The sequence below is a fragment of the Chaetodon auriga genome, chromosome 8 (genome assembly GCF_051107435.1).
Source record: "Chaetodon auriga isolate fChaAug3 chromosome 8, fChaAug3.hap1, whole genome shotgun sequence".
NCBI classification, from domain to species: Eukaryota; Metazoa; Chordata; class Actinopteri; order Chaetodontiformes; family Chaetodontidae; genus Chaetodon; species Chaetodon auriga.
In genome coordinates this window covers 724,481-738,208 of record NC_135081.1, presented here as the reverse complement: position 1 = coordinate 738,208, position 13,728 = coordinate 724,481, and the positions used below count along the sequence as shown (strand labels likewise).

The following is a 13,728-nucleotide window of genomic DNA, read 5'->3' as shown; positions in this document are numbered from 1 at the left end:
AGAGCAAAAATACCCCCCTGCCCTGGATTCCACTCCTCACAGACAGGTCCACAATAAGGTCAGTTCGTAAGTACCTGTTGTTCTACTGAATATGTTCATGTTCTTCCCCTCAGCTGTAGTCCTGTGATTGGTGGAAAGACAGGAAGTAAGATGCTGTGTGCCGGCCTGCACTTTTGCTTGTCCCCTCACTAAGAAGGCCATGTTGTTGGGCAACGCAGCTGAACCTGAAGTGAAAGAGGAAATGCTTTCATTGATTTTGATGTGCGAGTCTCACAGACAAATAAGTACTTCCAGATGTACTTCCATGAAATAACATGGACCTGTGTTTTCTATTTTCTTTTCTATTATGCTCACCTAAATTAATAATTTGCTTTCTCCAACCAGTTTTCAGTTGATCGAGCATGTTCCACAGGCAATACAAACCAGCTCAAGCCATTCTTTTTCTTTTTTTCTTCTTTTTTTTTTCTTTTGCAGAGGGATGACACCTCAATGCATGACTGCAAGACAGCTACTCTCAAAAGTTTGAATTCATGGGCCCCCTGGTAGCTCACCTGACAGAGCTCGTGCCATGTATCATGGCCGATTGCAGCCCGGGCTCTTTGCTGCATGTCATCCCCCCTCTCTCTCCCCTGTCTTTCCTGTCTCTCTCCAGCTGTCACTATCATAACGAAGCAGACATGCGCCCCCCCCCCCCCCCCCAAAAAAAAAAAAATAAAAATAAAAATAAAAATAAATACTACCACTGAGTAAAGCTAAGCCGTTTCCATCCTGGCCTTGACAGGTTGTGACTCAGTTTCAGTAAAATCCAAGGTATGGCAATGTTTTAACAGACATATAGCTCTCTCCCACATTCACAATGTCTAATGTCTGCATGTAATTCATGACTTAAAAAGAGGGGCGAAAATGCTGGTCAAAACGTCTATTTTGGGGCATCTTTCAGTACCATGGACAGGGAGTGGAGGTCGAATTATCATTGATCTTTTGTTTAGACATCACAGAAAATGCATGATGCAAGAAATGCATTAAAATACATGTTAATTTCTAATAGGTTAAATCTGGCAAAATATAGGCCTGAACACACGTGCTGATTTGTTTGTTACCAGAAATGACACACACAAACAGCACATAATTTTGTACAGGCTGTTGACAGCTGGGCAAAATGTTTCCATAACATATTGAAAATAATGGGAGAAAAAACAAGTTCACTCACTGACACTCATATTCACTGATGGGCATATTATGGGTGTAGAGGTCTTTTTTCTTCTCATAGACAACTCGGCCTGAATGAGTACATAATGAAAGTTCTTCCAACAGATATGTTGATGCACCTCTAAGTGGCAGTAAATGAAATAGAAAACTGAGTCAGTAGACGCTGAATATTCAGTCCACTCATGCCGGTCATAATGGTTGCTGGAAAATCATTTGCCGGTCCTTGTGGGATACTGGCCAAGATGGCAAGTCGGTTTAAACCCTTGATAAGTCTCTGACTCCAACTGCAGTTTCTGTTGTTTGGCTAGCAGTAGCTGCAGTTGTAGAGTCAGCTGTAGCATTAGGAGCCTGGTTAGACTGAGGAGGGAACACTGACAGCTGCTCAGGGGTAAAAAGTTGCAACACTGCCCCACTTGACTGCATTTCAGATGTTGTAGATACATCTTTACTTTTTGTGAAAATTGCATCAATTGATTCTCAGTATGGCTACAACAAAGGACTGTGGGACTGGCAGCCAGCACAATGTTTTTTGTTTGTTTTCTTCTTTTTCAGTGGTGTTCCCCCAGAGACAGCAAAAGGCAATGGTACACTCCCATTCTCTCTCATAAAACCATGGTTGCATCAAAACTCTTTTTCACTGAACTTTCAAAGAACATCAAATAACACAAAAACTGGTTAAGACCTTTAAACACAGAGAAACGTACTCCGACTACTCAGAAAAACAGAATTTAAGCACAACTGTGTATTGGTCCTTGTATACATGGTAGCACATTATATGGTGATATGGAGTTGAGCTGGCACTGAGCCTACAACCAACCCTGTACCAAGAGCAGTTCAGACCACTTCCTATTGTGCATGTGCAGCTTCTGCGCTTGTAGCTTACCTCTCAAACAGAGAAAAGATAGGAAGTCTTCAGTCTTAGGTCGACGTCTGGTCAGAGAGGTGACTACAGCCAGGTTGTGGTTGTGGTTATTTTGTTCTGGTGTCATCATCATCGGTGGTCCTGGAGAGCTGGGAGGGGACTGGGCAAATTTCCTCTGTGCTTGCAGTCTTGGTCTGCGCATACATGCGCACACACACACACACACACACACACACACACACACACACACACATTCGTCAGAGTCAGTTGCCACTTTTAACAGTCCTGCATGAAAGTTATGTATGTATGAAAGCTTTAGTGTATTAGAGAGGTGTCGACCATTTTGGGGTTGCAATTTGTTGTTCAATTGTACTGCATTATACTGTCAGGTTTTTCTATTATTTTGTCCACCCCATTTATATCATAAAGGGGAGGCTAAATAACAGAAATACCTCTGTGTCTCAAATTCACTACAGTTCAAGAGCACCACAAACCTGGTAATTCCAGGACAGTTGGACTCCATTAGTTTTAGCTAGGTGTACCTGGCAAACTGGGGCCTATGGGTAGCAGTACAGGTGGAGTTTGTTCTCTTAAAGAACAGTACAAATGCAATCAAAATCCTATTTTCATCAGGTACTATTTTATTTTTGTATTACTTTGACATTTTCTTGTCTTCAAACAAGCCCACTTCTAAGATGGATAGAGTTTTTAAGCAAATCAGACAGTACAACGCAATTTGGGTAGTCATTTTGGCATGAAATTGCCATCCTCCTCCCTCCTACACCAACTGTATAACAAAAGCAGCACAGGCTGCTATTCTCTATCAGTGTTTCACTGGTCAGCTACAGTACTGCAGTGTACTCAGACACAATGTGGAAGAAAACAGAAAAATATGCTTTGAGACACAGATATGAACATAAAGCACGAGCTGCTCTGATAAAATGCTAGTGTATGTGAGGCAGACAACTGAAAAACAAGAACTATTGGTCAGACCACCTTTAATTGCAAATCCATGCACAAAAGGAATTTATGTAGCTTTGGTTGACAGAGATTCACACACAGGCCTCTCCAAAATCATGACTGCGCACATAAGTGTGATCAGTACTGATCAGTCAACTCTCAGCCACTCCAACATTTCTGTACTGACTGAATTAAATGAGAATGAATGTTAATTTTCCATTTACCACTCTGCTTCATTTGTATGTGCTATCTCATGAATAAAATTAACCCTCTATAATATTAGTATCAGATTTTCACTTTAATTTTGGTGTGTGGAAATATAATAATAGTTCATTGCATCATCATAATTGCCCTTTTAATTAGTAACTGCTTAAATAACTCAAGCTTGGAGAGGCACCAGGCCAGATCATTAATTACAGACAGTGATTAGAAACCAGCATAGGTGTTTTCATGCCACAGTATCCTGGTTTCTGCTTCTGATTATACTCCGTATAACATATTCAGGTGCGTCATAACCAGGATACAATGTTCACATGTGACAAATATATAACCAGCATACTGCAAAACCCTGACCATAACCAGTATAATGATGTCCATGTAAACACAATCAATGTTAAGAACATACCGTGGTTGTGAGAGAAGTAAATAAAATTGTAGTAGTGTGATTCACTGCATAATTCTAGCACACTGGTAAGATTGAATACATGTAAACACCAGACTGTGATAACATTAAGCCATTCATGTAAAATGAGCCTAAAATGCCTATCCAAGGCATACCCAAAGTAAACTGAAAATGTTCTTAGACCATTTGGAGTACACGCATGGAGTTTTGTTCCAAACACTGTAATTTTTACTGCCATTGAGCAATAGAAGTTTGAAGACACTGAAATGGAAAAAGGCTTTTCTACGTACTGACTGAATATTTTCTTTTTGCAACTAGATGCCTGTAGTGTTAGGTAGAACGCCTGAATGATTTTCTGAGGACCAAAGATGCAGACCAGGGAAGGAATTTAGTAAAATAAAAAGAATTTGTTTTACGGAAGAAATAAGCAACAGAAAACACACTCATAAGGAGTGGACAAGATAAACAAAGCACACTCAAAAGGAGTGAGGGCAGCAATGACCTGATCCTCGGACAGGATGGTCTCAGGTTCAGCATCAGCGCCAGCTGTAGAAAACTGGCGAGACAATGCATCGGGCCTGGTGTTCCTGGAACCAGGTCTGCAGGTGAGGGAGAAATCATACCTACTAAAAAATAATGCCCACTGGGCCTGGCGGGAGTTAAGTGTCTTGGCTGTTTTGATGTATGCTACGTTCTTGTGGTCAGTCCAAACCACAAATGGTTGTTCAGCTCCCTCCAGCCGGTGTCTCCACTCCTCCAGGCTCAGTTTGACGTCCAGTATTTCAGGGTTTCCCAAATCATTTGGCTTAAGAGAGACGACAGGAGAAAAAGGCAAAAGGGTGCAAACAATTATCAGGTTCAGCATATTGGGATAGCACTGCCCCCACCCCAGTGTCTGAGGCATCAACTTCTACAATGAACAGTTTAGAGGGGTTGAGTTGCACCAATATGGGTGCAGAGTTAAACAGCCCCTTGAGTCTCTTGAATGCACTGTCAGCCTTGTCTGACCAGCTAAACTCCACTTTGGAAGAAGTTGGCTTAGTCAGTGGAATGGCTATCTTACTGTAGTCCTCAACAAACCTTCGATAGAAGTTAGAGAACCCCAGAAATCGCTGAAACTCCTTTTGGGTCTCTGGGACTGGTCACTCTTCCACTGCTCTTATTTTTTCAGGGTGGGCCTTCAAACTGTCCTCCTGGATGATGAAGCCTAGGGATGACACAGTGTTAGAGTGGAATTCACACTTTTCAGCCTTGACAAACAGGCGATTTTCTAACAGGCGGGAGAGCACCTGTTGCACGTGGCCTTGATGTTCCTCTAGGGAATGGGAGAAAATCAAAATGTCATCCAAGACGAACTGATTAATGAAATCCCTCAATAAATCATTAATCAGCGCCTGCAAGACAGCTGGGGCATTTGTGAGACCGAAAGGCATAACCAGTTGTTCAAAGTGGCCCCGAGGTGTGTTGGAGGCAGTCTTCCACTCGTCCCCCTCCCTGATACGAACCAGGTGATATGCATTGCCCAAGTCCAACTTAGAAAAGATGGTGGCTTCCTGCAGGGAATCAAAAGCAGAGTTTATGTGTGGTAAGGGGTATTTGTTTTTTAAAGTTATTTTGTTCAAACCCCTGAAATCAAAACACGGTCTGAGAGTCTTGTCTTTCTTCGAGACAAGGAAAAATCCTGCACCTAGCAAGTCCTTGATGTACTTCTCCATCACCTCCCTCTCCGGGCGTGCCGAGCTGTAGAACCGGCTGTTGGGTAGAGGTGCAGCTGCGAGGAGATCGATGGAGCAGTTGTAGCATCGGTACAGAGGAAGAGAGAGCACGCACCTTGCTGAACACCTCCTTGAGGTTGTGGTAAACAGAAGGAACAGAGGAAAGATCTGGTGCATCTGGAGGGGAGGCTGTAGTGGCAGCGATTCCACCTGCAGGGGGAAGAGCTGAGCGGAGACAGAGAGAGTGGCACTGAGAACTCCATCCTACAATTTTCCCTTGGCCCCAGTCAATCTGGGGATAGTGAAGCTGTAGGCAAGAATGGCCTAGGACCACTGGAGAGTGCAGGGAATGCACAATAAAGGAACAAGATTTCCTCATGGTGGTTCCCAGAGATGATCATTTTTATGGGAGTGGTGCAGAGTGTTACCTCAATCATGACTTCACCATTGAGTGCGTTAGCCTTCACAGTCTTCTTCAGCTCCTCCAGCTGACAGGCCAAGCGCTTGTCCATCAGGTTTTCCTCTGCGTCCGCCGCACAGAACGAAGCCCGCACTTGAAATTTGCGTCTTTGGGGGACTTTAGAATCCTGGGAGAGTGGGCTTGACAGTACCCCCAAATCTACTGCCGAGCTGGCCCCTTTGGCCAAATGGAGCAGAGAGCCAAAACATGACCCACTTTGCCACAGTACACACACTCACCTGCTCGGATCCTGCGGAGGTGCTTGGCAGGAGACAAACGAGCTCTTCCTGGCTGCATGGGCTCCTCCTCCGCAGGTTGGGTGGAAAGTGGGAGTGGGAGGTCGGCTCTCCCACTGGAGGCTGAAGACCTGATGTCATCTAGGCTGAGGAGGAGATCTGGTGGTGGTGTAAGGAGTCCTCTCCAGATGGCGCTATCTTGAGCAGTTGTCGAGCTGAATGGCCAAATCCACAAGGCCTTTAAGTCCAGCGATCGTCTCAGGTGGCGATCTCATCCTGAAGATGCTCATTGAGTCTGTGCAGAAACACGCCTCTCAGCGCCGTGTCATTCCAGCCGGCAACGGCTGAAATGGTAAGAAAGTTCACAGCGAAGTCTGCCGCTGATTTGATTTCCTTGTGTTGTGTTACCGGCGTGGTTGGGGTGGTCAAACACTAACTGTAACCTCCTCTCAAATTCGGCAAACGTGAGAGTGCTAATGTTTGTGCTAGTGTTCAGTGCCTCAGCCCAAGTCAGAGCCTTGCCCCTCAGCAACCCGAACACGCAATGAACTTTAGCTTGGTCCGAAAAGAAAGAGGGCGGCCGTTGTCTGAAGACAATATTGCATTGAAGCAGAAAACCCTGGCACTTATTGCCGGTCAGGGTTAGTTATCTGGTCAGTTCGGGTTAGTTATCTGCGCTTCGGAAAGAGAAGTTCACAGAGGGAAGTTTGTGGCTAAAACTGCTGTGTGAGTAAGCCAGTGAGTTGAGCCATGTGGCGTGAGAGTTTGGAGACCTGAGACGCCATGTACTGGTTGGATTCGCATAGGGCCCAAAATAATTGTTTGTGCTGTCCTAGTAAGACGCCCTGAAATGTGATTGCTTTCTTTACTGGATGTCCTGGATCCACACTCGCCGGATTGTTCTGTTAGGCAGAACACCTGAGTGATTTTCTGAGGACCCAAAGATGCAGACATACTCCAAAGGAGTGGAAAAGAAACAAAATAAAGCACATTTTAAACATGAGTGGAATTAAACAAAGGGAGTTCTGACAAATCAGGTTCTCTGAGGCAAGACGCACACTGACGTGGCAGGCAGACAAACTGAAACAAAGAGCACACACTAAGTGGTAGTCCAAACAAACTAACATTAGCACACTCACAATGAGAGGGGATAGCAACGCAGTACTCACACTGATTGAACGAAGACAAGGCCAGGGATTCAAGACAATCCAGCAACACGCAGGAGAGAGCTCTCCACTTTTATCCTGTGCCTAATCATGATCATGAATATCTTACATATGATTTTCTAATAGTATGTCTAACCGTTTTCCAAAAGAAGTTTTGTATTTTATTTATCTTGATAAATATCTATATTTATGCCATATAAAGTCATATTGTGGGTATCTATACTCATATTTAGATTATATATCTTTATATTAAGGCCATTTACGAAGTAATTTCAAACCCTGTGTAACATCCCTATTTGCACTGAATTCCTTGATTTAGCTGTACCCACTAAAGCAGCATTTCCTTGTTTTCAGAGTTTCACTGGTTATATGAAGCAGCAGTGATCTGCACAATTAGTTGCAATTAGCTCCGTCTTTACACAAAAGAAGAGACCAAAATGCTTTCAACACAGACTCCCATTGGCTCTTGTCAGCTGTATATATGAAAAGTATCCTGACTGGTCAAGTGAGGTATCAATCCAACAGTCCAATCCAAAGTGTGTTGGTCATCTTGAGACCAACATGTTGCCTATGTGTGCATGCTTACTGGAGTTGTAATGTTGAAAATGTGGAAGATTAGTACATCTGCTGGTTAATTTGAAATGATAAAAAAAATTCTGTGGATTGTTACAGTGTTTGTATTAAATAATCTACTGGACTTGATCATCTGGACCTTTGTCAATGTAACTAGATCATTTTTGTTGGGAGTGTTATTGATTGTTGGATTACTATAAGATTTCACTGGTGAGTCACCTTGATTTTATAATCAGTCGTTTGTTGTTGGCACTGATTGTACCTGCTGTTGCAATTGTATCTTGAAATGGTTTGCATTGATTGGTTCCTACCTTTTCAATGTTGTATGGCATGAACGCAACCTTAAACATGGCATTTGTGTCAATAGATGTGCAGACAATTTAACGCTCTGAATGACATTAACCATTGACCATTTAACACTCCATGTTAGTGCTGGAGTCTTCTTGCCAGTGTGGGGTTGGTGGCAGCATAGTATACTTTTTCTCCAACTGTCATGTACATAGGATTGAACATGCAAGCACACATGCAAAAACACACCACAGCAACAGACCTTTTGCTGGCAGTGTCATCCTTGTCAAGAGGGATGCTAGCAGGGCGGCACTGTTGAGGGTGTTTCTGTAAGGACCAGCTCCAGCTTGGACTAGCTGACTGGAGGGATTGACATCGGCTGATACCATTAACCACAGATCCTTGAGAGAGCAGTTATAACTTTAGTTACTCACATGAAGTAGTTTTAGTGCTTTGACAAATGATCTATACATACAATGTTATATAAATCAAAGTAAACAAAAGTGAAACAAAACTATAACAAAAACAGTACATGACATACTAGAAATATTTTGCACTTCAAACAATGTTATTAGCAAGTATCAAAGCTTTCTTTCATGGATGCTTAAAATGATTAAACTAAGAAAGTATATTTTCTACCAGCCCAAATGCATGTTAGTCGCAGCTGTGAAAAGTTCAATTAAACACAAGCAGTCAAACAAAACAACAAACTTGGATGAGAAAATGACAAATTCTACATTGTAAACCATCACAACTTACACACACTTCCTGCCTCAAGTTTGACGTACTCTACTTAATGTAGTTGTATGCAATGAGCAAATCGATACAATGCAGAAATCATAGTGACTCTTTTGAGTGATTTTTTTGTGTTCCGACATCTCAACAATTCATTTATGATACAAGAATACAATGCTGTGATTACTGATGGACAAAACTGTGAAAATAAGATTTGGTAAGAAACTGGAATTATCCTTCGAGGAACTTGCAGTGCGCTGAATTACAAATAACACAGATACAACTGTGATTAAGACAAAAGAGAACAGGAGCAAAATGATACTAACCACTGGGGCTTGTGGGAGTGTGTGACCTCAGTGTCCGGGCCTTGACAGGAGTGCTCAGCAGTGTTTGTTTTTTTTCAGGTATGCAGGTGTTTTTCACTAAGTGTTTGTGCAGACTTCGATGTGTGTATTTTGCAGTTTCAATGTATTTTGAGTTCAGCAGTGACACTGTATTTTGTGTTTTATGTGAGCGTAGTGTCCTGGTTGATGCGGAATACTTCTGGAACATGTGTGTATTTTCTTGAAGGTGTGTATGCTGTACAGTATGTGTAATTTTCCCTGTACAAACTTTTGACTGTGTTTGAATGTTCTGTAGTCTGTGGGTACATTTATTTTTGTGTGTGTTTGAGTCCTGAGAAAAGTTAGTTCTTTGCCCTTTGTTGTTGTGTTCATTAGGGCATAGGTGTTTTGAAATGTGCATATTTTGTGCCGTGTGTCTGCTTTTCTGTGTATGTGTGTTTTGTAGTCTGTGAGTGACTTTTTGCTGTGGTGTGTGCACACTCTGTCTTGTGCGTGTGTTTTTCTGTGTGTGTGTGTTAGACAGTGTCTGTGTCTTTCGCTGAGAATGAAAGAGTGTATTTTTTGATGTGCATTTGTGTGTGCGCGTGTATATGTGTGAGTGTTTGTGTGTGGTACGGTGTGTGTCTCTGAATTCCCTGAGGGACAGGAAAAGTACTTTACGGACCAGACGTTCTTCACACCATGGCATGCCATCACTGATGTCCTGCAGAGTCACAAACACATACACCATCAGCTTTGCTCACACTACCATCCGAGAGTTATTTCTCCTTAAATTAGACGAATTTCATCCAACACATCATACTTCTTTTTGGAGACTGCAATAAGACAAAGGTAATACTGGACAACACAAAGGAGGTGCCATGTGTACACATGTTTTTGTTTTTGTTTTTTTGTAATAAATCTCAATCATTGTGCAACACAAACCTCATTTGCAATCCCACAGTTTGCCATAAATGGATGTAGGCACACCTTTAATCACCTGCATATCAATACTTCTGCCTACTCCACTACTCATTAGACCCATCACTAAAAAGAAAAGAAGCAGTGCAATAGGCTCTGTGCACAAGCCTCGTGACGTACTTCTGATTCCGCCTGAAATCGGCAAACCAGTTTCCGGTTTACTTCCCTCTCCAGTCAAAACAGCGCTAAAATAAATACAAGGAATGAAAAATGAATCAACATCCACGAAAGAAGACGAAGTATAATGTGAGAGGGACTTTTAAGTTCCAGAAGACGGTGAATGGCTCTAATGAGCACTGTTGTGTGCCACTTTGTGCTGGCTCAAGTCGCTATAACAGCGAGCTTAGCTTCCACTGCTTCCCGAAGGACACCGAACTTCGTGCACAGTGGCTGCAGAAAATATGCAGAACGGGATTTTCGGTAACTCAGCATACAAAGGTATGCAGCCGACATTTCGAAAATGCCCAAATTCGAAATACCCCCAAAGGTAGACGGGTTTTAGCAGCAAACGCAGTGCCAACACTGTTTGAATGGAACAGTTACACAGCAACCAAGACAAGAGCCGGTGTTTGGGATCGCCGCCCTCGACTGACATCAAGCCCAGAAACATCACCTGTGCCCTGATCTTTGTCTGACACTGAAATGGACATAAAGTCAACACAGTTAGCACAACAAGTAACAGTAAAGAACATACGAAGCAAACACAAAACTAAAAAATTAGCACGTTGCTAACGTCAGCTAGTCAGCTAACGTCACCAATAAATCACTTATCCTCGTACTGGTGAACGTAACTAGAGATGTAGAGACGAAACCCTTTTTCCCATTTGCTCTTCGGAGCAGGAGAGTGGGCATCCACGATACGATGAACATCGTTGATAGATATCTTTGACAGATTTTGCAGGCATCTTGTAAAGTTCATTGTGATGACTAGCTGACGTTAGCAACGTATCTTCAGAAAGATAGTTAATGATTTAGTAAAAATGTTTTACAATTAGCATCATAATAAAGGATAAACTGAAATGAACATTAACACATAAAGACTTCCGGTCGGAACATCACCAAGATGGACGCATAGCGAGGGAGCTCCCTGACCGAGCCAAAGCAATTAGTGAAATACCCCAATATAAACGAAGAAAATTATTCCGACTATAAACATTTAGAATAGGGGTCAGTTGTCTACCCGACACGTAGCAAAAAGGAGTAGAGAGAAGAAACGGGAGACAAGGACGAGACACAGTTAAGGAAACAATTAGCCGTGTATGCTAACGATCGGTGATTCAACTCACCGATCGTTAGCATACACGGCTAATTGTGGCCGACCTTGAACTAATCCTGAAAGAATTGAGAGGGTTTCGCCAGGAAAATACAGAACAGCTAGAGTCAATTAAAGACGAAATGGTGAAAGTGAATGCCAGATTGGACGAAGCAGAGGGAAGAATCGAGAAGGCGGAGGAGAGGATTCAAAACACGGAAGAAGTTATCACGGAGATGCTAAATTTGCATATGAAGTTAGAGGACAAGTTAATGGACTTGGAGAGTCGCTCCAGACGCGAAAATGTAAGGATTTACGGGGTCCCTGAGGGGTCGGAGAAGGAGTCACCAACAATGAGTGTATTCGTGGAGAAGCTGTTACGCGATGGACTCGGCTTATCCGAAGATGTGCACGACCTGCAGATCGAAAGAGCGCACTGCTCCCTGGGCCCGCAACCACCGGAGGATGCACCGCCTCGCTCTATCGTTGTGAAGTTTTTAAGCTTGAAAACAAAGGAGTCAGTGATCCGCAAGGCATGGCAGAGTAAAGGATTCACTTGGGAAGGAATGGAACCGAATAAACCTGGACTACGACTACCCGCCTCTTGTTCTCAAAAAGCGGAGAGAATACACAGAGGTCCGCAAGGTTTTGAAAGTCCGAACCTTCAGGAGAACGTCACCGACACCCTCTGCCTAATATCAGCAAGTTCATATGGCTAAATTCACATTTGGCCATGTCTACCTTTTTGATTTTTATTTGTAGGACTACACTTAATGTTTTTTGGGGGGGGGGCTGAGCTGGTCAGCCCTAGATGGGTGAGTTGATGGACAAATCTCCTGGATATTAATATTACAAGAATTAGGGATAGACACATATTATCACTTGAATAATTAAACGGCTCGTTTAGGGCACACTTTCTCGATGTGCTGCTACCACAGATAGGGGCCCCTTTTACTGGCAACAGGAGTAGGGTTTTCCCCTTAGAGCTGCATACTGTAGCTCAACAGGGTCTAACATTTGGGCCCCCACATTGGGAGTCATACGGACAATTATTTTATTTGTTTGGTTACTTGTTCATTGTTCAATTGTTTACTCTCTGTGGGTTATTGCAGGGAGGGGGGAACTTACCTGGCCAATGGAAAAAATAGGGAGTTTAATCACTTAGACCCAAAACAGATTTATAAAAGTGGTTACACATAATGTTAATGGAGTACTCAACCCAATTAAGAGGTGGAAAATATTGTCTATATAATAATATTATAATAATATTATATAATATTGTCTAGACTAAAGAAAGACAAAATCCACGTAGCATTCTTGCAGGAAACCCACCAAGATGATTCAGAGCACGCTAAATTAAATAAAATGGGTTTTAAACATGTTTTTTTTTCTTTGCATGATTCGGGGAGACGGAGAGGAGTGGCAGTTCTGATATCCAGTGCACTAAATTATGAACATATCTCTCATTATAAGGATAAGGAAGGTAGATTTGTTATAATTACAGGTAAAATAGAGGGAACAGTGACAAGTCTCATTAATGTGTATATTCCTCCTGGTAGCGATTGGCCTGTCTATAAACATCTATTTGAATTAATGGTAACAAAAAGTCAAGGGATTTTAATATGCGGCAGAGATTTTAATATTCGACTAAATCCAAAATTGGATTCCTCAAATGGCAGACCTGATGCAAAGAACAATAGTAAGAAAATTCAAACTTTGATGCAAGAAATGGGAATTGTGGACGTGTGGAGAGAAAGAAATCCATCTAGTCGTGACTATACACACTTTTCAGCCATCCACAATGTGTACTCCCGGATTGACTATTTTTTTTACTTTCAAAAGAGATCTTTATAGACCAGATCAATGTGAGATAGGCCCTACCACTTTGTCTGATCATAGCCCGATTTATTTATCAGTTAATCTCAATAATAAGCCTAGGTCTACTCTTTGGAGGCTGAACTCGAATATTTTAAATAACTCAACTATTAAAGACAAACTGAAGGTGGAGATTAAATCGTATTTGGAATATAATGATAATGAAGAGGTGACGCCATCCATACTCTGGGATGCTTTGAAGGCCGTGATTAGAGGTAAAATAATAGCCATTTCGGCTAGTGAAAAGAAATTTAGTCAACAAAAACAAAAACTTTGAAGATGGGATTAAATCTAAAATTACAGAATTAAAAAAAGAAATAGATGAAATAAACACACAGGAAATACAAAAACAAACTCTTGTTCTTAAAGCAACAATACTATGAGGTAGGGGCGAAATCATTGAAGCTTCTATCATATAGACTACGTAAGCAACAAGCTGAGAGAACTATAAACAAAATAAGAAACTCCACA

The 13,728-nt window shown here is 42.1% G+C and overlaps 1 protein-coding gene across 16 annotated transcripts in view; it reads right to left on the bottom strand.

Moving 5' to 3' along the window:
- Positions 1-13,728, bottom strand: part of LOC143324155 (uncharacterized) — a 35,600-nt gene that overhangs the window by 14,180 nt on the left and 7,692 nt on the right. For 6 of the 16 annotated variants that reach the window (XM_076736392.1, XM_076736390.1, XM_076736391.1 and 3 more), the window contains 4 exons: positions 9,153-9,873; positions 8,354-8,492; positions 2,093-2,265; positions 75-224 (listed from right to left, as the gene is read on the bottom strand). In XM_076736392.1, coding sequence (XP_076592507.1) covers positions 75-224; positions 2,093-2,265; positions 8,354-8,492; positions 9,153-9,873 — 1,183 coding nt within the window. The other 10 variants (XM_076736403.1, XM_076736400.1, XM_076736402.1 and 7 more) reach the window with 10 other exon arrangements.